Genomic DNA, 27,903 nt, shown 5'->3' with positions numbered 1-27,903 from the left:
AGTATATGTGCTGCCAAAGTGAGCACTATCTTCTTTGTTGAAGTGTCTGCTCAAGTCTTTTGCCTGTATGAGGTATGGATCTAAGTTTTGTGGGAGGTTTTGTTTAGGGTTTGTTTGTTTTTTGTTTTTTGTTTTTGCATATGAGTATCCAAATGTTCCAGCATGATTTGTTGACAAGTCTGTCCTTTCTCCACTTCACTACCTTTGTACCTTTGTCAAAAATTGATTTTTTCATATATGTGTGGGTTTGTTTCTGGACTTTTAATTTTGTCACATTAATCTATTTGCTATCTTTAGGCCTATACCATGCTGTTTTGATAAAAATAACTTTATGGTAATTCTTGAGATCAAGTAGTATTAGCCCCTCCAACTTTATTCTGCTTTCTCATTTTAGTTATTTTAAATCCTTTGCATTTCCATTTGAATCTTAGCTTGTCAGTTGAATTGAAATTGAATCAGGTTGTCAATTTTTATCAAAAAATCTTGTGGAATTTTGATTGGGATTGCATTAAAACTGATTGGGATTGCATTTCTTTAGTATAAGTTTATTTTTTTTTTTTATTTTAAAGTAAGCTCTACATCCGAAATGAGGCTTGAACTCATGACCCCAAGATCAAGAGTTGCATGCTTCACTGACTAAGCCAGCCAGGCACCCCTCGTACAGGTAAGTTTAAACATCTTTTCACATATTTAGGAGCCATTCTTTTTCTGTGATTTTTTTTTTTTAATTCATGTACTTTGCCCATTTTTTTTCTATTGGATTATCAGAATCTTTCAGTTCCAAAGAAGTGTTTATGTATTAGGGAGATTAGCCCTTTGATTTGAGCTGCAAATATTTTTTCCCATTTTGCTGTTTGACGTTGTTTATATCTTTTTTTTTTTATTTCCATAAGGAATGTTTTCATCCTTATACATTTGAAATCATTAGCCTTTCCTTGGAGGCTTTGGATTTTTTTTTAAGATTTTATTTATTTATTTGAGAGAGAGCGAGAGCGAGAGAGAGAGAGCGAGCATGAGCAGGGGGAGGGGCAGAAGGAGAGGGAGAAGCAGATTCTTCCCACTGAGCCTGAAGCCCCAGGCAAGGCCAATCACAGGACCATGATATGGTGACCTGAGCTGAAGGAAGATGCTTAACTGAGTCACTGAGATGCCCCCAGGCTTTTTTTTTTTTTTTAAGATTTTATTTATTTATTCATGAGACACACAGAGAGAAAGAGAGTCAGAGACACAGGCAGAGGGAGAAGCAGGCTCCATGCAGGAAGCCTGATGTGGGACTTGATCAGGCTTTGGGGTTTTAATCTTAATTAGAAAGGCTTTCTCTTAGTCTATATTTGAATTTCTAATGTTTTTCTTCCAGTACTTTTTTGAGTTGTTTTTCTTGTTTACATTTAAATCTTTTATTTGGAGTTTATTCTACTACCTTGTATGATAACCAGTTTGTTTTCTTATGGTTCCAACACCCTGTATTAAAGTCTGTCTTTACCCCCACTGATCTTTGATACCACCTTTATGTGTAGTGAGCTCCTATGTGTTTGGGTCTATTTCTGGGCTTTCTGTTCTGTTCCATGGACGGTATAATCATGCATCAGAATCACACTGTTTAAACTACTTTTTAGGGATGCCTGGGTGGCTCAGTGGTTGGGCGTCTGCCTTTGGCTTAGGGCCTGATCCCAGATTCTCAGGATCGAGTCCCACATTGGGCTCCTTGCATGGAACCTGCTTCTCCTCCCTCTGCCTGTGTCTCTGTGTCTCTCATGAATAAATAAATAAAATCAAAAAAAGTAACACAAACTACTTTTTAAATATGATTTATTATCTGGTAGGGTAGTCTCCTCTTGTCTTTTATCAGTTTTCTGGCTCTTATTAGTTTTTCTGTATAAACTTTACAATCAGCCTATGAGAGGAAACTGTTGTCATTTTTATGGGGATGATATTCCACTTATAAATTAGGGAGAATTGACTCTATGTGGCATAAGATCTTGGAAAAGAACATAACATGCCTTTCATTTGCTCACCTCTCCTGAATATGCTACTGTTTTAAAATTGTTCACATAGGTCTTATAATGTTTATCCCTAAGTAATTTGTCTTTTTAATTGCAGTTATGATCTTTTCCCCATCATGTCTTCTGTTTGTTGTTTGTAAGATTGCAAGCTATCTTTGTATTTATTTTGTTTCTACTATCTTGTTGAATTATTACTGTACTGTTTTTTTAGTTGAATTGCTTAGATTTTTCCAAGAATACCACCATATCCCCTTCAAAAATGATAGATTTGTTTCCTTCCTTGTGATTTTTATGTCTCTAATTTATATGAGGGTTTTTTGGGGGTCTTTTTTTGTCTAATTGTTTTCAAATTATTTTCCCTCTTTAAATCTCTTGTTTTTCTTGGATTTGCTTCTTTTTCCATGCATTGTATCATTTAGAATTGCTTTCAGCCACAAATACCAGAAAACCTAACACAGTTCAAACCAATAAGACTTTATTTTTCTCACATAGAAGTAACCTGGAGGTAGGAAGTCAGAAGTTCAGTCACGTCAGTAACCTAATTTTTTTTCCCTCTGCTATCTTAGCAGGATGGCTTCTTGCCTCATGATCACAATATGGCTGCCAGACCTCTGGGCATCACATTCGTATCCAGTGGAAGAAGTGAGGTGAGGTAAGATGTGGTCAAAGGCATAGTAAAGTAAGTCTTCCTATCACACTTCTCCTTTTGTTTCATTGGCTAGAAGTAGGTCATGTAGCAATCCCTAGCTACAAGGGAGTTTGGGAAAGCAGGTATTTACACTTCCGGCCTGTAGTGGAGGACAGGCAACAAAGAAGGGGGTTGGAAATGGGCAGTGAGTTATCCACCCATGTCTGTTGGAGGTATCATTACTTCTTCTTGTTTATATGTAGGAGTAAAGAAAGATCTTTGAAGTGATCCTAAATAATCACTATAATCTTGAAGGTTTACATGGTTTTTGCATTGTTATTATTTTGTACAAAGAGAAAATCAAGTGTTCTAGTAGTTTATGTGACATAAGATTAACCATTTTAAAGTGTACAACTCAGTGGCATTTAGTACATTCACAGTGTTGTGCAACCATCACATCTATCAAATTCTGAAACGTTTTTATCCCCCCTCACACACAAAAAAAACCCCTTACAATTGTGATGGTTAATTTTATGTGTCAACTTGGTAGGCTATGGTGCTGAATTCTTTGGTCAAATACAAATCTAGGGGTTGCTATGCAGGTATTATTAATATTTGAATCAATAGAATTATTTATTTATTTGTGAGAGACACAGAAGAGGCAGAGACATAGGCAGAGGGAGAAGCAGGCTCCCTGTGGGGAGCCTGATGTGGCACTTGATCCCAGGACCCTGGGATCACGACCTGAACCAAAGGCGGATGCTCAACCACTGACCTACCCAGATGCCCCGAATCAATAGACTTTGACTAAAGCAGATTACCCTCTATAATGTGGGCAGGTCTTATCCAGTTGAAGGTCTTAAGAGGAAAGACTGAAGTCCCCCAAGGAAAAAGGAATTTGGCCTCCACACTACAGCATAAAAATTCAGCATTGGTTCCCAGCATTTCGACTCAAAACTGAAACATCAGCCTCTTTTGGAATTTTAGCGTGTCAGGCTCCTGCCCTGCACATTTCAGACTTGGAACCCCCACAATGGTGTGGGGTTAACCAATTAACCAGTCTCTCTCTGCTCACCCACCCTTCCCCACTGCACGTACATGCATATGTACATCCTTCCTTTGGGCACTGTTTCTTCTCTGGGGAACCCTGACCAACAGACCCATTAAATTCACTCCCTGCCTCTGTTGTGTGATGATCTCAGCCTATAACCAGTGTTATGGTTGGATCTACTCTTGTAGTTCTTATTATGATTATAAACTATGCATCAGAAAACTGAAAAAAAAATTATTATCTACAGGACCTGGAAATTATACAGCATACCTGGGGCTACACAGCAAGGGGTTCTGCTTCTATTGGGGTGTAGAGTTGGGGGTGGTCTATGATTTCATAGGCTCCCACTGCTGGCAAATTTAATATAGAAGCATGTGAATTTAAAGTGTGGAAGGAAAAAAACAAGTGTGGAAAGAGAAAAAGTGAGTGGCTCCAATGTTTATTTATCAAAATCAACCAAGATCTCTCAAACAAAAGAGCCTAAGTTGAGATAGGCTCGTTTTTTTGTTTTTTGTTTTTTGTTTTTTTAAGCTATAGCTAGTCGGGGATCCCTGGGTGGCTCAGCGGTTTGGCGCCTACCTTTGGCCCAGGGCATGATCCTGGGGTCCCAGGATGGGGTCCCAGGATCGAGTCCCACATCGGGCTCCCTGCATGGAGCCTGCTTCTTCCTCTGCCTGTGTCTCTGCCTCTCTCTCTCTCTCCATGTCTATCATGAATAAATAAATAAATAAATCTTAAAAAAAAAAAAAAGCTATAGCTGGCCATGTGTTTATTTGAGATCTCTTCTTGAAGTGAATGATGTCTGGGGCAACTGAAGCTCAAGTCAGGTGTTTGCATTACAAAAACAATAGCAAAAAACTGTCAAGGCTTATACTATAATTCCCTTTTACCCTTAGCCACTGACTACCATATAATAGCTGTCTCTATACGTTTAACTATTCTGGGTATTTCAGAGAAATGGAATCATAAATATGTAAACTCGAATCTAGTATCTTTCATTTATTTATTTTTTTTAAATTTTATTTATTTATGATAGTCATCACAGAGAGAGAGAGAGGCAGAGACATAGGCAGAGGGAGAAGCAGGCTCCATGCAGGGAGCCTGACGTGGGATTCGATCCTGGGTCTCCAGGATCGTGCCCTGGGCCAAAGGCAGGTGCTAAACCGCTGCGCCACCCAGGGATCCCTCTTTCATTTAGTATAATGTGCTGGAACTTCTCCCACCATACAGCATGTACTAGAGCTTTAGTTCTTTTTTTTTTTTTAGATTTATTTATTTATGAGAGAGAAAAAAAGCGCACGTACATGCTTACACATAGGGAGAAGCAGAGGGAGAAGGAGAGAGAATCTCAAGCAGACTGCACTGAGCACAGAGCTCTGCTCGGCTCTTGATCTCAGGATCCCAAGATCATGACATGAGCTGAAACCAAGAGTCAGCTGCCTAACTGAACTGATTCCCCTAGGAGCCCCAGCACTTTATTCCTTCTTAAAAATAATTTTTTTTATCGATGTAAGTGACATATTGGTTTCAGGTTTACAACATAAAAATTTGATATTAGTATATATAGTGAAATGATTACAAGTCTAGTTAACATCCATCACCACACATACTTACAAATATTTTTTCTTAGGACAAGAACTTTTTTTTTTCAAGATTTTATTTATTTAATTGAGAGAGAGAGAGCAAGAGAGAGAGCACAAGCAGGGGCAAGTGGTAGAAGCAGGCTCTCTACTGAGCAGGGTGCCGGATGTGGGGCTTGATCCCAGGACCCTGGGATCAGGACCTGAGATGAAGGCAGATGCTCAACCAACTGAGCCCTATGATAAGAACTTTTAAGATTTACTGTCTTAGCAATTTTTAAATATACAATATAGTAGTAACTATAGAACAAATAGACATTTTGTTCATATTATATCCCCATGACTTATTTTATAGCTGGAAGTTTGTGCTTTTTAACCCCCTTTATCTTTCATTCTCTACCCTTCATCCTTTGCCAACCACCAGTCTATTCTCAGTATCCACGAGGTCCAGGGTTTTTTTTGTTTTTTTGTTTTGTTTTGTTTTAGTTTTTAAAATTTTTTTAAGATTTATTTATTTATGAGAGAGAGAGAGAAAGAGAGAGGCAGAGACACAGGAGGAGAGAGAAGCAGGCTCCATGTCAGGAGCCCGACGTGGGACTTGATCCCAGGACTCCAGGATCATGCTCTGGGCCAAAGGCAGGCGCTAAACCGCTGAGCCACCCAGGGATCCCCTGTTTTTTGTTTTTTGTTTTTTGTTTTTTTTTTTTGCTTTTAGCCTCCAAATATAAGTGAGATCATATTATATTTGTCTTTCTCTGACTCATTTCCCTTAGCTTAATGCCTCAAGGGCCATCCATGCTGTTGTAAATGTCAAGGTTTTATTTTGGTGTGGTCCCAATAGTTTATTTTTATTTTTGTTTCCCTTGCCAAAGGTGACATATCTAGAAAAACGTTTCTATAGCTGATGTCACAGAGCTTATTTCGTATGTTTTCTTCTAGGAATTTTACGGTTTCAGATCTCACATTTAGGTCTTTAATCCATTTTGAGTTTATTTTTGTGTATGATGTAAGAAAATGGTCCAGTTTCATTCTTTTGCATGTAGCTCCAGTTTGCCCAGCACCATCTGTTGAAGAGACTTTTTCCCATTGTATATTCTTGCCTCCTTTGTTGTAGATGAATTTACCATATAAGCATGGGTTTATTTCTGGGTTTACTATTCTGTTCCATGGATCATTGTGTCTATTTTTGTGCCAGTACTGTATTATTTTGATAATTACAGCTTTGTAGTATGTCTTGAAATTGGAGATTGTGATACTATCACTTTTGTTCTTATTTTTCAAGATTGCTTTGGCTAGTTGGATTCTTTTGTAGTTCCATACAAATTTTAGGATTATTTGCTCTACTTCTGTGGAAAATGATGTTGATGGTTTGATAGGGATTGCATTAAATCTGTAGAGTGCTTTGGGTAGTATAGACATGTTAACCAAATTGATTCTTTCAATCTTTGAGTATGGAATGTCTTTCCACTGGTTTGTATCATCTTTAATTTCTTTCATCATTATTTTATAGTTTTTGGTGTACCAGTCTTTCATCTTCTTAAGTTAATTCTTAGGTACTTTTAAAATTTTTGGTGCAATTGTAAATGGGATTGTTTTCTTAATTTTTCTTTCTGCTACTTCATTATTAGTGTAGAGAAATGGATTTGATTTCTGTATATCAATTTTGTATCCTGTGACCTTACTGAATTATTTATCAGTTCAAGTGGTTTTTTTGGTGGAGTCTTTAAGGCTTTCTAAATATAGAATCATGTCATCTGGAAGTAATGAAAGTTTTACTTCTTCCTTACCGATTTGGATTCCTTTTATTTCTTTTCCTAGTCTGATTGCTGTGGCTAGGACTTCCAATACTATGTTGAATAAGAGTGGTGAAAGTGAATATCCTTGTCTTGTTCCTGATCTTAGGGAAGAGCTCTCAGGTTTTTCACCATTGAGTATGATGTTAGTTGTAGATTTTTCATATATGGCCTTTATTATGTTGAGGTATATTCCCTCTAAACATACTTTGTTGAGGTTTTTATCATGAATGGATGTCTGGATGTCATACTTTGTCAACTGCTTTTTCTGCATTTGAAATGAAGCAGAAGTGATCATATGATTTTTGTCCTTTGTCTTGTTGATGTGATGTATCACACTGATTGATTTGCAAATGTTGAACCACCTTTGTATCTCTGGCGTTTTGTTTTTCTTTTTGTTTTTCATGTATTGTTGGAATCAATTTGCTAACATCTTGTTAAGAAATTTTGCATCTATGTTGGTCAGAGATACTGGCATGTAGTTCTCTTTTTTTTTTTTAAGATCTTATTTATTTATTCATGATAGTCACACAGAGAGAGACAGAGAGGCAGAGACACAGGCAGAGGGAGAAGCAGGCTCCATGCACCGGGAGCCCGATGTGGGATTCGATCCCGGGTCTCCAGGATCACGCCCCGGGCCAAAGGCAGGCGCCAAACCGCTGCGCCACCCAGGGATCCCTGTAGTTCTCTTTTTTAATAGTGTCTTTATCTGATTTTGCTATCAGGGCAATGCTGGCCTCTTAGACTGAATATGGAAGTTTTCCTTCCTCTTCTATATTTTGGAATTGTTTGAGAATTATTATTATTAACTCTACTCTTATGCGTTTGGTAAAATTCACCTGTGAAGCCATCTGGTCTGGAATTTTATGCGTTGATAACTTTTGGATTATTGACTCAATTTTACTGCTAGTAATTTATCTGTTCAAATTAGGTTTATATGTAATATTCTGTACATATAGCAGTCTATATTAGGCTGATGGTTACTTAAGTTTGAATCCATTCTAAAAGCAATAAATTTTTATCCCCTCCCCCACACACAAACACACATTTTATGTATATGATATCACCACACTTTACATGCTTTTATTTTGTGGATCCCTTGACTAATTTTTATAGATATCATTGATTTTACTATTTTTGTGCATTAATCTCCATATTGGTTTTGTAAGTGATTGATTTATTACTTTTATTATAATAAAAGTTTGTATGTACCTGTGAATTTTTTCCTTTACTAATTTTCTTACTTGTGATTGTGGCATTTCCTTTCCACTCAAAGAAGTCCTAACATTTTTTTTTTTAAGATCTTATTTATTTATTTTACAGAGAGAGTATATATGCCAGTGGGGGGAGGGACAAGCAGGTTCTGCACTGAGCATGGAGTCCGATGTGGGTTTTGACCCCACAACCCTAAGATCATGAGCCAAGCCAAAGTCAAGAGTTGGCTGCCCACCTGAATGAGCCATCCAGGTGGCCCTCTAACATTACTTGTAAGGGTCTTTTAGTGATGATTAATTCCTTTCAGTTTTGTTTGTCTGAGAAACTCTTTATCCCTTCTTCTATTCTGAATGATAGTCTTGCTGGATAGAGTATTCTTGGTTTTGTTTTGTTTTTTTTTTTCCCTTTTAGCACAAATCAGCACCTTCTTCTGGCCTGCAAAGTTTCTGCTGAAAACTAAGCTCACAGCCTTAGGGGGTTTCTCTTGTATGCAACTCTTTTCTTTTTTCTTGCTGTTTTAAAAAATTCTCTCTTAATCACTACTTGTTGCTATTTTAATTATTATGTGTCTTGGCGTGACCTTCCTCAGATTGATTTTGTTGTAGACTCTCTATGCTTCCTACATATGGATTTTTGTTTCCTTCCCCACATTAAGGAAGTTTTCAGCTATTATCTCTTCAAATAAATATTCTGCCCCCTTTTCTCTCTCTTCTCCACCTGGGATCCTTGTAATGCAACTATTATTACACTTGTTGGTGTCACTGAGTTCCCTTAACCAATTCTCATTTTTTATTATTTTTTCTTTTTTCCTGTTGTTTGGTTGCTTTCCATTACTCTGTCTTCCAGGTCACTGATCTGTTATTCTGCTTTCTCTAGTCTAGTATTTATTCCTTGAGGTGTATTTCTAATTTTAGTTACTGAGTCCTTCACCTCTGATCTTTTTAAAAATATTTTTTCCTGTCTCTTTGCTAATGGTCTCCTTGAGATTCTCCACTCCTTTATTAATCCAGTAAGTGTCTTTATGACCATTACTTTGAATTCTCTATCAGGCACATTGCTTATCTCTGTTTCTCCACCCGCCCCCCCCCCCCTTTCTTTTAGCACTTTGCCATGATTTTTGTCCTGATCTTTCATTTGGGAGATATTCTGATGTCTCCTAATTTTTTTCTGACTTTTAGGGAAGTTTGTTAGAAATCTCAGAAGGTTCTAAAGCACATGCCTAAATAAGATCATAGATCATTTTAAACTTAATATTTAATTATTTATTCAAACAAGGTGGCAACAAAAGATTCCAAAGGCAAATACATAGGGTTATGTAGTTGTTAGCAAAACTTAACTCCTTTAATGTTGAGAAGATTTCATTTTCTTAAGTAATCAGGGACCTGATAAAAACAAATATAAAAACCTTGTTCTTTTTTTCTGGGCAGATAAAGGATAAAAAAAATTGGTTTATAATTTATCAAGAGCAGACCAACAATCCAGGAAAACTTTGCTTTTTTAAGAGAAAGAAAAACCAAATTTAGTCTCATATTAGTGTACTTTTGAGACTCATTCATCCCAGTCTTAGTCTTGGGCACTCATAATATTTTTTTTCTAAAGATTCCCCTTCACAAACCTACAATTTTCTTTTCCATTCAGATTTTGTCCTAAGTTTTTTTCTCTCTAAGCAACCAGTGTCATCTCAGGACTGAATGACCTTCTTTTCCCTCAACAAAAATGTATTTTTATCCCTTATACTCTATCTTACCAAAAACATATCTGTAACTTTTCCTACATACAGAGATATTTTCCTTATTATTTCCAGTATATATATATATATATATATATACACATATGACTACTGGACTACATATATACATATATATGTATATATGGTTGTATATATATGTATATATATACATATATCAGTATTTTTAATGCTTAGAAACCTTAATTTGTGGTAGAAACTAAGTAGTAAGCAATTGAGAAGCTGTTATACCCACATTCTTTAGATTGGCACATTTATAAATACATTTCATAATTTCTAAAAACGTGTTTCTTCATAGTACAGTCTTTTAATAAAGCACAAAACATATTTACTAAGAAACCCAGATTATCTTTAGTTTTCCTGTAAGACAAAAGTAGGTAAACCTATGTTTAGTATTTAATGTTTTATTATTTTATCTTATTTGGAAAAGACTTAGGTATCCAATGAGTTTAAACCAATTTATCATTTTATCTAGCAAAACTTCAAAGTTTTAAACTACCAAAGATATTGAAAGCTGTAAACCTTTTAATATATTTAACCTACTTGTTCTTCTGAATTACCCATGTAAACTTCATGTGACAAAATCAATCATCATTTAAAGTCATTATTGTTGACAAATCACAACAGATACAACACAAATTTAGCTAATGAATTAAGGTAGAATAAAAGCAGGTTATCTGTATTAATATTTGATGTTGACAACTCTAAAAGACATGTCTATTTTAACTAAATGAGCAACCTTGAAATAGTTTTAATATTGAATATGTTGCACCTGGTTTACTAAAAAGTCGATCTGGGCACCTAGCTGGCTTAGTCAGTAGAGCATGCGACTTGATCTCCAGGCTGTGAGTTCAAGCCCCACATTGGTGTAGAGATTACTTAAAACTAAGATCTTTTTTAAAAATGTCAATCAATTTGTTCCCCACCGTCAATTTTGTCTGGAGCTGTTGTGGGGAAATCTGAGGTGGGCCATTTAAGGTCAGGGGAGCCTTTGGGCCCCTCATGCCACTTTTGGAGGTGCTCCAGTTTGAGCTTCATCAGGGGTATCCTGCCAGCCTGCAGTGCCTTTTGCTCCTTGATAGTAGGGGTAGGAGGAGCAGGAGCTGATGCTGGAGGCACCGAGGATTGTATAGGAGCAGCCCAGGTGCTGGAACAGGAGGAGGAGGAAGAGATGGAGGGAGGGAGAGGTGCCAGGGGAAGCCCTGGCAAGGCCAGAGGCAGATTCAGAGTTTGGACCAAAGTCTTTCTGTTTCCTATCTCTCCCTCCTGTGAAACAGGCATTTTTTTCCCCCTGGCTGCTTTTCAGCCCTTCTGGCGAGGCAGAGGAGCAGGCAGCGGGTTGGACATTGGTTCTGATGCTTGTGCTTGGGTGGTGGATTTAGGGTTTCCAATGTCTGCCTGTCTTCCTTCTCCTCCTCTTCTAAGTGCTGGGAAGGGGGTCAGGTGTCTTAGATTTTTGTCCATACTTCCCTCTCTGGTCCATCAATTGGGTTCCTTCCCTGGAGGCCCTGGAGGCATCTTTATTACGGAGACACATCAAAGCTTGTGGTGCCGCTTTGAATGGACTCCCACTGAGTGGGGCAGTTGGATGGGGCAGTCCCCAGGAGAATGCAGGGGCAGGATGTGGTGTGAGCACGCTAGGTGGCAAGAGCTCACGTTGGTTCCCATAGTAATCCTGTATCTAGGCTGGGGTAAGGGGAGAGAAACGGTGCCCAGCAGCTCTTTTATATCTTTAGGGGGAGTCTCTGAAAGATCTCTGCCCGCCCAGTGCATGTTTTGAGATTAGTAAATGAACCTTCTCCCCAGGGTCTCCTGACATTTTTCAAACTGCTGCTTCTGCTGTATTTCTGAGGGGTTGTTTATTCTCTCTCTTTAAGAACAGAGACTTTCCTATGGCCCTTGTCTTCTGACTCTCCCACAGCCAGCCTGCTGATTTTTCAAGTCCCCGGTGTTAAGCGCCTTCAGATTTTCCAAGGCAGATGTTATGGGGATTTGTCTTCCCAGAGCAGGTCCTTTCTGGGGGGTCTGGTGTGGGGTCTGTTCTCCCTTTGTGCTTGTGATGCCCCAAACCCACCAGTCGCAGGGGTGGGTTTGGTTTCTGATCGTCTCTACCCTTTCTACCATGTTTGAGGTAGCCTCCTCTCTCCAGTTACCTCTGGAGAGCCATTTTGCCAGTCCTTGGGTCACTTTCTGGCTTAGTTGCACGAATGTGGATGATGTATCTGTGGGACAAGATGAGCTTCGAATTCTACTCCACCATCTTCCTTGGAGTTTGTGTGTATTGTGTAACATAGGGGTCCAGCTTCATTCCTCCGCATATGGCTGTCCAATTTTCCCAACACCATTTATTCATTTTATTTATTTATCCATGAGAGACACACACGGAGAGAGGCAGAAACACAGGCAGAGGGAGAAGCAGGCTCCATGCAGGGAGCCCCATGTGGGACTCGATCCCAGAACCCCAGGATCACAACCTGAGCCGAAGGGAGATGCTCCACCACTGAGCCACCCAGGCACCCCAGCCCCAACACCATTCATTGAAGAGACTGTTCTTTCCCCATTATATATTCTTGGCTCTTTTTCTGTAAATTAATTGGCCATTTATATGTGGATTTATTTATTTATTTCCCTGTTCTATTCCATTGATCTATGTATCTGTTTTTAGGCCAATATCATTCTGTTTTGATTATTGTAGCTTTGTAACCTTGCTACAAATCAGAGAGCATTGGGAAACCTGGGTGGCTCAGCAGTTGAGCCTGCCTTTGGCCCAGGGTGTGATCCTGGAGTCCCTGGATCAAATCCCACATCAGGCTCTCTGCAGGGAACCTGCTTCTCCCTCGTCTGTGTCTCTGCCTCTCTCTCTTTGTGTCTTTCATAAATAAATAAAATCTTATATTAAAAAAAAAAAAGAAACGGGGAGTATGATTCCACTAGCTTTGTTTTTTGTTCCTCAAGATTGGTTTGGATATTCAGGGTCTTTTGTGGTTACATACAAATTTTAGGATTGTTTGATCTGTTGCTGTGAAAAATACCGCTGAAATTTTTATTGGGATTTCATTAAATTTATAGATTGCTTTGGATAGTATGGACATTTAAGCAATACTAATTTTTCCATTCCAGGAGCACATAATACCTTTTCCATTTATTTGTGGTATCTTCAATTGCATTTTTCAGTGTTTTATAGCTTTTAGTGCACAAGTCTCTCAACTCCTTGGTTAAATTTATTCCTAGGTATTGTATTCTTTGTGATGCAGTTGTCAATATGATTTTTTTAAAGTTTTTATTTATTTATTCATGAGACACACACACACACACACACAGAGGGGCAGAGACACAGGCAGAGGGAGAAGCAGGCTCCAGGCAGGGAGCCCGATGTGGGACTGGATCCCGGGTTTCCAGGATCACACCCTGGGCTGAAGGCGGCGCTAAACCGCTGAACCACCCAGGCTGCCTGTCAATATGATTGTTTTCTTAATTTTTCTTCTGCTACTCTGTTATTAGTGTAGAGATATGCAACAGATTTTTCCGTATTGCTTTAATACCCTGCAACTTCACTGACTTTTTTAAAAAAGGCTTTTTTAATGATGTCTTTAGGATTTTCTATATATAATGTCATGTCATCTGCAAATAGTTACAGTTTTACTTTTTCTTTCTTGATTTGAATGCCTTTTATTTCTCTTTCTTGCTTGATTTTTCTGGCTAACATTTCCAACACTGTATTGAGTAAAAGTGGAGAGAGTAGTGGGCATCTGTCTTGTTCAGATATTAGAGGAAAAGCTTTCAACTTTTTATCATTAGGTATTATGTTACTTGTGGGTCCATATATGGTTTTTATTATGTTGAGGTACATTCCTTCTATACCCACTTTGTTGAGAGTTTTTATCATAAATGAAGATTGAATTTTATCAAATGCTTTTTTTCCCCATCTATTGAGTTGATTGTATGATTTTCATCATTTATTTTGTTAGTGTGCTATATTAAATTGACTTGTGGGTGTTTTACCATCTTTGCATCCCTGGAATAAATCCCACTTGATCATAGTGTATGGTCCTTTTATTATATTGCTGAATTTTGTTTTTTTTGTTTTGTTTTTTGTTTTTAAATATTTTATTTATTCATGAGAGACACACAGAGAGAGAGGGGCAGAGACACAGGCAGAGGGAGAAGCAGGCTCTATGCAGGGAGCCTGATGTGCGGGACTCCATCCCAGGACTCCAGGATCACGCCTTGGGCCGAAGGCAGATGCTCAACTGCTGAGCCACCCAGGCATCCCTTGTTGCTGAATTTTGTTTGCCTATATATATATATTTTTTGTTTGTTTGCCTATATTTTATTGAGGATTTTTGCATCTACATTCATTAAGTATATTGCCTATAATTTTCTTTTTTTGTAGTATATTCATTTGTTTTGCTAACAGGGTAATGCTGGCCTCATAAAATGAATTTGGAAGTTTTCTTTTTCTTCTGTTTTTTGGAAGTGTTTTAAAGGATTGGCATTATTTGGTAGAAATGACCAATGAAGCTCTCTTGTCCTGGACTTTTGTTTGTTGGGAGGTTTTTGATTACTGCTTCAGTCTTCTTATTAGAAGATTAGATTTTCTTTTTCTTTATGATTCAGTCTTGTAGTTTGTAGGTTTCTAGGAATTTACCCATTTCTTTTGGATTGTTCAATTTGTTGGAGTATAATTTTCATAGTATTCTGTTATGATCAGTGGTGCCACTTCCTTTTGGTGTGTCTAAAGATTTGTAAATTTTATCTTTTCAAAAATCAGCTTTGTTTTGTTGACCTTTTGCTATTGCTTTTTTAGTCTATATTTCATTTATCTTTGCTTTGATCTTTGTTACTTTTTTCTTCTACTAAATTTGAGCTCAGTTTTTCTTTTTCTGGTTCTTTGATGTGTAAAGTTAGATTGGGTTTTTTTTGTTGTTTGTTTGTTTTTGAGATTTTTCTTGTTTCTTGAGGTAAGCATTTATTGTGCACTTCCCTCCTAGAACTACTTTTGCTGCATCCCATAAGTATTGGTATGTTGTATTTTCATTTGTTTCAAGGCATTTTTTATTTCTCTTGATATTTTTTTGACTATTGGTTGTTCAGTAGCATGTTGTGTAACATGTACATATTTGTGAATTTTCCGATTTTCTTGTAATTTCTCGTTTCATTCATTGTGGTCAGGAAAGATGCTTGATTTGGTTTAAGTCTTCTTAAATTATTAAGACTTGTTTTGTGGCCTAAAACATAATCCGTCCTGGATAATGTTCTTTGTACATTTGAGAAGAATGTGTATTCTCTTGTTTTTGGATGGATTGTTATATATATATATATATATACATCTGGTCTAATGTATTTTTAAGAGCCAGTGTTTCCTTATTGATTTTCTGTCTGGATGATCTATCCATTGATGAAACTGGGGTATTAAAATATTGTAGTTATTATTGTATTGCTGGTTATTTCTCTCATTATGTCTGTTAGTATGTCCTTTATATATTTTGTTGGTACTATTTTTGGGTGCATAAATATTTACAAATGCTATATCCCCTTGGAGGGTGACCCTTTCATCATTATGTAATGACCTTCCTTGTCTCTTATTACAGCCCTTGTTTTTAAGTCTATACTGTCTGATATAACTGTAGCCACGCAGCTTTCCTTTGTTTTCCATTTGAATGGACTATCTTTTCCTATCCCTTTACTCTCTGTCTGTGTGTGTCCTTATATCTCAAGTGAATCTGTTGTAGGTAGCATATCGATGGGTCTTTTATTCATTCAGACACTCAGTGTCTTTTGATTAAAGAATTTAGTTCTTTTACATTTAAAGTAGTTCTCAATATGCATATACTTACTGTCATCTTGTTAATTGTCCTTTGGTTGTTTTGAAGTTCTTCTGTTCTTTTTATTCTTTATTCCTTTATTCTCTTCCCTTGTGATTTGGTGATTTTCTGTAGTGGTACACTTGATTCTCCTCCTCTATATATTTTGTATATGGACTCTAGGTTTTTGCTTTGTGGTTACCATGAAGCTTACATGTAACAACTTAGAACAATGTATTTTAAGTTTATCATGACTTATATTTGAATACCTTCTAAAGCTCTACACTTTTAACCACCGCCCCTATTACCAGTTTTATGTTTTTGTTCACAGGTTAAGTCTTTTTATTTTGTGTATCTGTCACTAAAATATTATAGTTACAGTTATTTTCACTATGTCTCTACTTCTGTGTTTTAGCTCTCACACAAGCTTTTTATGCAACTAATCTACCACCTTTACATTCGATTCTTTTTTTTTTAAAGATTTTATTTATTGATTCATGAGAGACACAGAGAGAGAGACAGAGACAGAGACACAGGCAGAGGGAGAAGAAGGCTCCATACAGGGAGCTCAATGTGGGCTGAGCCAAAGGCAGAAGCTCAACCACTGAGCCACCCTGGCGTCCCTTTACATTAGATTCTGATTTCACTATATATTTATTTTCACTAGTTAGATTTATACTTCTGTGGTTTCCTGATACTAATTAGCACCCTTCCATTTAAGCTTGTAGAAGTCCCTTTCAGATTCCTTCTAAGGCCTGTGTAATGGTGATGAATTCATTTTTGCTTTTGCTTGTCTGGAAAACTCTTGATCACTCCTTAAATTCTGTATGAAAACACTGGCAGGCACCATATTCTTGGATGAAAGTTTGGAAGATGTTTTTCTTCCAGCACTTTGAATACATCCTGACACTCCCTTCTGGTCTGCAAAGTTTCTCCTGAAAAATCTGCTTATTGTATTATGGGGGGAAATCTCTTTTACACAACAGATTGTTTTTCTCTTGATGCTTTTAAAATTTTTTCCTTATCTTTAACTTCTGACCTTTTAATTATAATGTGTCTTGGTTTGAGTCTTTCAGTTCTTATTTAGAACTCTCAGGGCTTCCTGGATCTGGATGTCTGTTTTCTTCCCCAAGTTAGAGAAAATTTCAGCTAGCTGTTCTTTCTTCAAACGAGCTTTCTGCCACCTTTCTTTTTTCTCTTTCTTCTGGAACTTTGTAATGCAAGTTTTGGTGGTTTATAACCAATATAGTGATGTTGTTTCATAAGTCCTATAAGCTATCTACTTTTTACATTGTTTCATTTCTTTTCTTTTTTTCTGCTCTGATTGGGTGAGTTCTACTGCCCTATATCTGAGTTTACTCATCCTTTCTTCTTCTTCATCTAGTTTACTGTTGAACCCCTCTGGTTATTTTTCAGTTCATTGATTATATTCTTTGGCTGTCTCATAGAGGAGAATCTAAGTCAGTACCTAGATTCAGGCAGATTGTAAGTCAGACCCCTCAGACAGCAGCTTTTGAACCATAGAAATATATATAGTCCTATAGGACTGTAAGCAGTAAGTCCACTGGCTACTTATACTGGGCATCGTAGTAGTGTCCCCTGAGTGTCAGTCACAAAAATTGGGGTGCCAGACAACTATATGAGCTCCTTTCTGGGAGATACCAGTAATCTGAAGCAAGGCAGATGGAATGCATAGGATGGCATCTCCTGACTTTTGTCCCAGTACAGAATCTTAGTAGGTCCCTAGATATATGTCAAACCAGAAGCCTACCCCTCAGGCCAAAGCTTCAGGACAAGCAAATAGTCCTTTATCACAAAAAACCTGGGGGAAGAGGGATGTTTAGCCTTATATCTGTATTGTATCCTGGAGTTTGTAGCAGGCCAAAGATGGCCTCCCCATTTGTTAGAGTCTTATGGAATACAAGAATGCAGAGCCTGCTGGCCATCAGAGCTAGGCAGTGAAGGGCCATCTATAGATGGTAAGCCATAGAAAAACCGGGCTCCTTGGACTGCTGCCTCTTGCTGTGCTCTGGAAATGGTAGACATTTTAAAACTCTTTCTCTGTTGGTTACAGTCCTATGTGACCTGTGATAGGCAATCTAGAAGTGTTACCTCATTGCACCTGCAAAAACCTGGGCACCAGATGAGGGTACAAACTCCTTTCTGGGAGATACCAATAAGCTGGAGGGAGGCAGAGAAAGAGGGTAAACATGACGTTCACCAGCCTCCCTGCCCTGAGAATCCCTCTAGATGTGTGCCATGCCAGAGGCCTGCCCTTCAGGCCAAAGCTCCGGGACAAGTACATAGTCCTTTATCACATAAAGACTAGGCCTATATTTTAATCTGCTATCTGAGCAGTCCTCTGGTGGTGGTGGCAGGCCATGAACTTGTCTCTGCAATGGTTACAGTCCTGTGGGTCCCCAGCATGCAGGCTCTGCTGGCTTCCAGAGACAGGTGATCAAGAGACATCCACTGGGTGGTCAGTTGTAAAAACTGGGGCGCCAGGTATAAAAACGGTACCCCATGCATGTAAAACCTCCCTTAGGGAGATACTGGTGCTTTGGAGTGCAGCAGGGGGCATGCGGAAAGATGGTGCCTAGATTAAAAAGTGTCCACTGGCCTCCATCCTTGGTGGGTACCCCAGCCGGCCCCAGATGTGTGTTAACTTAGATGCCTGCCTCTTAGGTGGATGGTTTAAGAGAAGTACGCCTCTTTGACATCAAGTCTGCTGCTTCTGCCCCAGGGCTCTGGTGTGCAGGGGAGGCCCAGGGCCCGATCCCGTTCTGAGCCATTTCTTAGCTTGCACACTAGCCCTCCTGGCCTCATGGATACAAACCCTGCTGGCTTTAAAAGCTGCAAGTTTTAGGGGTTTATCTCTCAGGGGTAGGCCTTAAAAGTTGGGGTTCCCAACATGCCGTTCAAGCTCCTCACTCCTGACGGAGAGGCTCTGGATTTTGAATGCTGGAGGTGGGGTTTTCAGAAAGGTTGCATCTCTGTCTTGCCTACCCACCTCCGTGTGGGCTGTTTGCCCCACATTATGGGTCCCTCCGCATTTGTTTTCGTTTTCAGAGGAAATTGTTCTGTATGTAGCTGTAGATCTGGTATGTCCATGGGAGGAGGTGAGTTCAGGATCTTCCAAAGTCTCCATCTTGAACTGCCCTTATTCCTTTTTATGGCTAAATTATATTCCATTATATGTATATACCACATTTTGTGTATCCACTCAGCTGTGGATGGGATATTTAGGTTGTTCCTACCTTTTGGCTGTTGTGAGTCAGGCTGCTGTGAACATTCACGTATAAGTATTTGAGTACCTGTTTTCAGGGGTTTGTGGTATAGACTTTAGAGTATTGCTGTTTATATAGCAATTCTATTTAACTTATAGAGGAACTGCCAAACTCTTTCAACAGTGGGCGTAGCATTTGACATTCCCACCAGCAATGGATGAAGGTTCCAGTTTCTCCACAGTGTCCTTGCCAACACTTATTTCCTTTTTTTTTTTTTTAAGTTCTACACCCCATGTGGGGCTTGAACTCACAACCCTGAGAACAGGAGTCATACACTCTACTGAGCTACGTAGGCGCCCTTCCTTTTTTATTTATCTGTGATGTGGTATCCCATTGTGGTTTTGATTGCATTTTTTGATTTGCATTTCCCTGATGACTAATGTTGAAGATTTTTTTTTTATATACTTGCTGGCCACTTAATATATCTTCTTTGAAGAAATGTCAATTTAACTCAAGAAAGTCATTTTTACAGTGGTTTTTTTTTTTTTTTTTTGGCAGGCCTTTTTGTAAAAATGCACCAGAAGTTTTATTGTAACCAGAACTTCCTAGTTAATTTTGATGGGACTTTTAGAAGCTGTCTTACAATTTTCCCAGATTTCATTCACATCACATGAAGGCAACAGTTGCTGAAACAGAGTCCATTGGGGTGCATTTGGTTTTGCTATCACATTGGAGTTTTTTTTTGTGTGTGTGTTTTTTTTACATTGGAGTGTTTTAAGAACTATTTTATCCCCATTGGATATCATTACTGAACAGTTTCTGGTACTGATCATCAGTAAGAACCTTTAGGTGGTGCTCTTTGATTAAAAACATATATTTCTCAACCACTGTAAATATAGTAGGACATCCTAGAGGAAAGAGTGGCCTCTTTCTTCTTTCTTTTCTTTCTTCCTTTTTTTTTTTTCTCTTTTCTTTCTTCTTTCTTTCTTTTCTTTTTTTCTTTTTTTCTTTTCTTTTCTTTTCTTTTCTTTCTTTTCTTTTCTTTCTGGGACTTTCAGGTCTGCTCAGAACTTTTTCTCAATTTCTCTGGCAGAGTCTAATCTGTCCTTTGTCCTTTCACCCCATTTCCAAAGGATTGCCCTGATATAGATAGACCTGTCTGAATTACTGCTGTGGAAGCCAACTGTCAGTTGGGAATAGCAGAGGGAGGTCCTAATTTCCCACCTTATAAAGCACCCCCGCCCCCCAGGCTGTGACTCTCTCATCATCTGCTGGCAATTATACCTCCCAAACAAGTCCCCCACTGATGTCCTTCTACAGAGAAACTCCATCTCTGAGGCAAAGTCCTGGGGCACCTGAGTGGCTCAGTGGGTTAGGCATCTGACTCAATTTTGGCTCAGGTCATGATCCCAGGATCCTGGGATCAAGCCCTATATCAACTCTGCACTGAGCACTGAGTTTGCTTAAGATTCTCTCTCTCCCTCTTTTTCTACCTCTCCTCCCCAACACATGTTCTCTCTCTCTAAAAAAAAGTCTGTGGCATAGTTCCATTTCTTTAGTGAGGTCATGGCATACTGTTGGGGCGCTGACTGGCCTGTCCGGCAGCCGGCTCATCACACTCAGCCCTCCCCCAGCCTCAAGTCTCAGGTACCGCTCTTCTTCTCATCAGTTCTCCTGCTCTTCAACATCCTAGTTTCCCTTTGATCATTTGCTCACTTCCCAGCCCCTACTTTTGTTCAAAGGTTACCTTTGCTTTTATTCTACCCTCAGAATTGAGTTCTAAAATTGTGCCTTATCTAAGTATCTGAAGATGCACCCTCCCTGGACACAACTGCTCTTGCCACCTATAGATCCATACCCTCTACCTTTCAAAGTCTGCTGGCCTTTTCTCACTCACTCCTCCCCTGATACATAGTATCCTGCCCCTGACTTTTATTTCTCACCACCAGGGGACCCCTTTTCTTTAAAAACCTTGCAGGCCTAGCTTCTGCCATATATCCTACTTAAAAGATACTTTCCAAAGATTTTACTAAAGCATTTATTTTTTAAACAAAAATATACATTAAATCTCAGATTTACAGAGTATAGAAATAATTTATCCAAAGCAATTTGCATTTTAAAATTGTTAATATTGCACCCAACAGTGTAAGTCTTTGACACATTTGAATTGTCGACCTTTCCCACAATTCACAAAACAGGAGAGAAAACTGAAATTATACAAGCAAACTTTGCTTTACCAAAAAAATAAAATAAAATAAAATAAAAAGAGAGAGAGAGAGAGAGAGAGAGGGAGAGAGAAAAGAAAAGAAAAAACAATTTAGTTTTTTTTATTTACAAGATAAAGTTGTAAACTTCCAGAAATTTACTTCCATAGAAAAAAGAGCCATACATTCTTTTATCATACCTAGAATATGAACTATGTACATGTTGTGATTTTCTCATAAGAATTCAAAGGGACAGATACTGTGAACATTCACAACCTAATGGTAAAGAACAGAATTATTGAAAACACTTCTGTATCTTCACTAGAATATGGAAACTGGTATGTGAAAAACACAGAAGAAAGCCTCTAGAAAAAAAACTTTTGCCTCTTTGAGGATAGTTTCCATAATCGCTTAAAATTATTTTCAATTATAAAGGATACAGTGTTAGGTCTTCAGAGAAAAGGCTGTTGGCAGCCACATTTCTAAGACTAAGATGAGTGAAAACGTGAGGCCTCTGTTTAAGTCCCTTTTTTTTTTTTTTTGTTCAAGTCCCTTATAAAATATACATAGGCAGGCACAGAGTTTGCTTTTCAAAAGAAAGCTTTACCAAGAAAAAAAAAATCACAATTTATCACTGATGTCCTTAGTTTAAGAACTTTTTTTAAAAAGCCCATAAATATTTCAACACATCTTTTAAAAATGGAAGTAGGGAAGGAAGCGGCTAAAATAGTATGCAAAGTAAGAATAAACCCACATGATGCACACTTTTAACCTGGTAGTAAACCGAGCAGATGGAAACCTTGTACTGATGAAATGTGAAGTAATGTATGAGAAGAGGAAACCCTGCAGCTCATTATCAACTCTGAAAAAGTTATTGGACCACTTAGCTTCCAGGTGATGAACTTTCATGCATGTTTTTGTCCTTGCCCTTATAAATAAAAGATCTTTGTTAATAAGGTAGCCTATGGGGAAGAAAGCAACCTCTGGGAAATTCATGTTGAAGATCCCAGGTAGGAATGATCTAAATGTAATTTTACGGTGAGTACCATTTGAATTGAAATATAAGACATTTTGTGATTCTGTCGTCCTGGGTGGAGACTGATTTAAAACGTTCCCTTTGAATCAAAATGAACACAATCAGTTGAAGAATAGGACTTCTGAAAAGGTCTTCTTCGCTGTTGCAACAGTCCAGCCAGCCCAAGTAGCTTGCTTATAAAGCTAGTGTTTTTTTTTAACATCCTCGTGACAAATTCAGTTTGTTTGTTTTAAAGTCCTGAGAGTCTTTCATAAAAAAATAGACATTTGTGTGTGTGTGACTGTTTTGCGGCAGCCACGGGGCAGGTGCATCAGCTCTCCACTGTGCGCCTGTACTCCGCGGTCCCGTCGGCTATGATCGCATCCAGGGGAGAGCGCTTCTTGCGGATGCTGCGCCCCGAGGAGATGAGGTCCGCGTAGCCCCGCTGGTGGGAGAAGGCGTAGGCCGAGCGCCTGGACGACACCCCCCGGCGGAACACCTGCCGCCGCTTCCACTGCTCTTCTGCTTTCAACCGCTTGCGGTGCTTCTGGATCTACAGAGGGGACAGAGGGGACAGGGTGATGGTGACACTGAAGGTCTGTGATGGGGGAGCAGAGAACTGGCAAGGTGGAGGTGGGCAGGTGCTAACATGCAGGGGTTACCTGTCCCAAATGTCTCATTTAATTAAGGGGCATCACTAGCCTGCTTAGTAGATGGGGCAACACAGAGAGGTGATGGAGCTCTTCCACTGACAAGTTAGAGGGGTACAGGTTCCAGAGAACCCTTATTGCCACTGCATCGTGTCAGTGGAAAAACATGATCTAGGGGACGCTCCTTCCTGATGAAAACACAGTTAAGTACCCCCTTTCCTGCATTCAGCCTCGTGCCTCCTGGGATGTGGATGGCACTTCCAGGAGTGGGACTGGTGGTCCTGCCTTGCTCAGCACAGTCTAGGAGCTGCCGTGGGAGCTCAGCTGGCTCAGGAGGCCTGCGAGAAGTGGGCCCAGCCCTCCCATGCGCAGTTCCCCAGCTCCTAAGAGAAAGCTCCTGTCTGGGGATCCCTGGGTGGCTCAGCGGTTTAACGCCTGCCTTTGGCCCAGGGCGCGATCCTGGAATCCCGGGATAGAGTCCTGCGTCAGGCTCCTGGCATGGAGCCTGCTTCTCTCTCTGCCTGTGTCTCTGCCTCTCTTTCTCTCTATCATGAATAAATAAATAATCTTTAAAAAAAAAGAAAGAAAGAAAAGAAAGAAAAGAAAGAAAAGAAAGAAAAGAAAGAAAAGAAAGGAGGAAGGAGGAAGGAAGGAAGGAAGGAAGGAAGGAAGGAAGGAAGGAAAGAAAAGAAGAAAAGAAAGAAAGAAAGAAAGAAAGAAGAAAAGAAAGAGAAAGAAAGAAAAGAAAGAAGAAAGAAAGAAGAAAGAAGAAAAGAAAGAAAGAAAGAAATAAAGAAAGAAAGAAAGAAAGAAAGAAAGAAAAGAAGAAAGCAAGCTCCTGTCCTCCCCAGGACAGTCCTGTGTTGGGAGGAGATGCCTAGAACTGCAAGCTGACCCCCAGCTCCAAGGTGAAGCTATGAGACTAGCAGATGAAAGAATCCCAGTTCTTTTTGACGATTAAGGTCTTAGTCACTGAAGCCTACTAATCAGTATGCAGTTGAAGTGATACATTATCATCTGCACAACTTATAGCCCAGAGGATCCTGCCAGAAGTAACATTCTTCTTTAAATGAAGAAAAACCTCAACCTCTTTGTAGGGAAAAATGTTAATATTATAAGTTGAGAGTATAGATCTATAAGGAGTCATTATATCATTCTCCTTTTCATAATGTTTAAAATAAAAAGCACACAATAAATTAAATAAAAAAATTAAAAGCACGTAGACAAAAATCCCAGTCCCAAAGGACTTATTTGCAAGATGGAGTTAAAGTAGTATTAAAAAACATTCATGCCAAACTTGCCATGAACTTAGAATTTTGCAGGAAAGCTGCCTTGGGGACATGCTTTGCTTTCAGTGAGGGGCACTCAGAATGAGGAGAATACTATTTTTTTCTATACCTTATCACTTTCTGATGGCCAAATGGTCATAGACAAGAAACGTATGGCAACGACGGGCAGCAGGCACACTGCAACAGTCAGGATGATGGTCAGCCAAATGTAGGGCTGTCTCAGGGCATTTGACGCTGTGCCTGTAAAAACATGGAGAATAAATCACAGGGGTCCTTCATCCTAAGGGCGGAGTGAATATTCCATGATTATCTATGGTCAAGTTTCACAGATTGGCCTCCCCAAAACATCCCATCACTGCTGAAGGAATGAGCATTTAAAAATAGGGCTAAGCAAAGCAGAATTAGGAAGGCATATGTACATTATTGAACAACCAGAAAAGGGAAAAGAAAGTGTCAACATTGCATTAGGAAAAAATACAAAATTAGGCAATTTATACTAATAAATTTTTCTATGAATTCACTTTACAATTTATAGTTTTAATTTGAAATTCCAAATAACAGTAGCAACTAGCCCTGCCATTAGTTTGACAGACCTTATGCTAGGTGTTTTATACAGGTCATGCCGTTTAATTAGCTCTGAGGCATGAATAGTATCCTCCTTGCCACACAAGGAAATTGAGTTGTGGAGAAGTAAAAAGATTTTCCCAGGGTAACAGAACTAGCCATAGCAAATCCTGAATTAAAACCCATATCCATCTGATTAGAACCATGCTTTTCCACTGCAGGTCAGCAGCTAGTTTAGGTCAGAGGAAGTAATAATTCATACAACCAGGTAATCAATCGTATATAACTACCCAATTTTAAAATATTTACAATTAACATCCCCTAGAGCCAAATCTATCACAGTGTTTTCTGTACTTACATTATAAGTTTATAAAAATAATGGCCTTTAATATCGAACTCCAATAAAAAAATATACAAAAAAAAATAATGGCCTTTATTTTTAAATGTGCTTTCACAGTGCTAAATGTGTGTTTAAAAAACCCAGTCCCTTTGGGAATATTCTAAGTAACTGGGTACAAAGTTTTTTAAAACACAGAGTCAGTAAAGAAAAACAATCATCAAAAAAATGAACTCAATCCCAAGAAAACGGTTACCATAACAACTGTCTTTTACAACTGGTTGTAAAAAACACACACAAACAAACAAACAAAAAAAAACCCAAACTAATTTTTTACAGGGAAACTAGTTTATGGGGACTTTTTTCCCCATTGTGAATCCAAGCTACTCTATTTAATAAACTAAGAAATTTGTAAATTCCAATTCGTGATATTTTAAAATTTATAGTATGTATGAAATAGTTCAAATTCATTGTAGCATTTATCATTTGTCTGATTTTATATAGCTGTAAACTATTTCTGTAAATTTACTTATTGCTCTGCATACAGTTTTCTAAAGATGTGACAAGTTTTCCACTTTTGAATTCTAGAATTTCATCACATGGGACTCATACCTTGATTAGCTAATATAATGTTATTATTATGTCTTTGAATTATTTCCATTTTTAAACAATTAGAAGTGTTGTGGTAGTATAATCTTTGTACAAATTGACTTTTCCAAAAATTGGTATGTTTTATTTTTAGGTGTTTTCTCTAAGTGGAAATCCTGGGTCTAAATGTATGAGAAGTTTTATAGTTTGTTACATATTTCCAGATAGTGCTTTGGAAAAATTATAGTGCTACCAGCAATACACGTATACTCAATTTCCCAATAATCTACCATATTAGATTTTGTGTGTGTGTGTGTGGGTGGGGTGGGGGGGTGGGTACTATCTAACTAAACAGATACACGTTGTAACAAAGTTTTTAATTTTCCTTTCTTCCTGTCACATTATCCCACTTCCAGCCTACCACTGTCATTCAGTTGCCAGTCAGGACATTAATTTTCACTAACAATAATTTACACTTTGTGTTTTTACTTAGAGGTTATGTCAGAATCTAAACTAGTAACATTTTTCTATACCTTTATTTATGGAATTTAGAAAATACCAACCTGTAAATTGAAATGCAGATGGAAAGAGAACATGTATTCCAGCACTATGAAAGTCAAACATGATGCCAAAATAAAGTGCAATGCTTCCAAAAATTGAAAAAGCATTCACAAAAGTCCAGTAAGAAGTATCCAAGCCAATCTGTTGGGAAACCAGAGAAAAACAGAACACTCATTTTGGGGAGTTACCAAGAAATAAAGGATCTCAGGGTTCTGAAAATAGAATTCAAATTCAACAATTTAGACATGATTTGGCTTGATTACTCAACATTCAGAAACTACCCTTGGCTCAGGCGAGAAGTAGGAAATGTGCTTGGTGTAAGGGGTGAAGATAGCATTCATATTTTATAAGATGGCAGAGGCTCGATTGGACAGAGAGTGGGAGCCAGGTGGATGCACACACTGCTCTGTGTACAGAAAACAGATAACTAACAGATACTGAAAACAGTTGACAAAAGCCATGTACCTGGAAATTGACTGTTATTATAAGGGCAGAAGCAATTGTCACAGCAAAAGATTGGTAGTCTGAAGGTGCCTCTCCATCCTGTCCCACAGTTTGTAGATAAGCTCCAAGAGGTATAAAGAAGAGGATCATCGATGTTAAAATTCCATGCACCAAGCTTACGAAGAACTTCTTATAGTTGAATAGTAAGTCTCTTTGTCCTACTACATACAACCCGGGGAAGCGGAGGCTCAGTTTGTCACTCACATCCTTTAAGGGAAAACACAATTAGTTGTGTACCATCCAGAATCTAAGAACTCCAAGATGTATTCCAATTTAGATCTCACGAAGAGTTTCAACTTAGTTTTAGGAAAGCAAAAACTCAACAAGATAAGTCCTGAGCAGTTTCGGCGTGGAGATCAACCTCTTTACTTTAGTCCACCAATATTTGATATCTAATTAAGAAAGGGACTAGATACATTGGAAGTTACAGATACATTGCTGCTTGTAGAAAGAGAGCAAAGAGTGATGTCAACAAAGTGTAGGGAGGCTTTTTTACCTCCTGGGAGAATATATTCTAATTTTTTCTGTAAGGTATTTTTACGTACAAGTTGATGGGTTAATTCCAAATTATTTTTAATCATTAACGTACTTTCTCTAAGAATTGCTACTAGATAGAATGTGGACTAATTTGGGAATGAAACATCTAAGTTTAGAGAAATATTAAAATAATTTTAAAGTAAGTTATTATTACATAGACATACTAAACTGTCAGGTGTCTTAACAGGAAACTCCTAGTGTCCGAAAGGAAGACAAGAAAACTTTTTGGCAATGAATTCAACCCAGGCACAGAAATCCTCTTTTGTTACTATAATACAAGAAGCACAGCAGTTAACTCTGGTTGAGCCTAACAGGACAATAATAGGGTTTTCTCAGGAAGAAGTAAAAACTGAAAAGAATGCATTGAAATAACTGCTTTTAACTTCTCAGACAGGTGCTCCGTGTGTCCCACGGTGACATGAGGCGCCTACCTGGTCAAGCAGCCCCATGAGGAGCACGGGCAGACTGGAGTACAGCACGTTGTAGAGCGTGATGAACCAGTCTTCGTACGCCGTCTGCGGGGAGATTACAGAGTCTCATAAACCAAGATGTACTGCCAGCCTCGTCAACATGCATTCATCTCTCTCAAAGTGGGGAAGGCCCCAG

The 27,903-nt window shown here is 38.5% G+C and overlaps 1 protein-coding gene and 1 long non-coding RNA gene across 2 annotated transcripts in view; one reads left to right on the top strand and one right to left on the bottom strand.

The window, feature by feature from the left end:
• On the top strand, positions 1–27,825 carry LOC112644069 (uncharacterized). The gene is made up of 4 exons (XR_003126105.3): positions 1–72; positions 570–664; positions 2,570–2,655; positions 27,688–27,825. It is a non-coding gene; the product is annotated as an uncharacterized LOC112644069 (long non-coding RNA).
• The window catches only part of ATP8B1 (ATPase phospholipid transporting 8B1), a 122,889-nt gene continuing 116,058 nt past the window's right edge, over positions 21,073–27,903 (bottom strand). Inside the window, 5 exon segments of the mRNA XM_049111557.1 lie at positions 21,073–22,820; positions 24,316–24,446; positions 26,259–26,397; positions 26,722–26,967; positions 27,729–27,812. Coding sequence (XP_048967514.1) covers positions 22,599–22,820; positions 24,316–24,446; positions 26,259–26,397; positions 26,722–26,967; positions 27,729–27,812 — 822 coding nt within the window. The 3' untranslated portion in view covers positions 21,073–22,598.

Source organism: Canis lupus, chromosome 1 (genome assembly GCF_003254725.2).
Source record: "Canis lupus dingo isolate Sandy chromosome 1, ASM325472v2, whole genome shotgun sequence".
Lineage (NCBI taxonomy): Eukaryota > Metazoa > Chordata > Mammalia > Carnivora > Canidae > Canis > Canis lupus.
The sequence above is the reverse complement of the archived record's forward strand: the minus strand, read 5'-3'. Positions and strand labels throughout refer to the sequence as shown.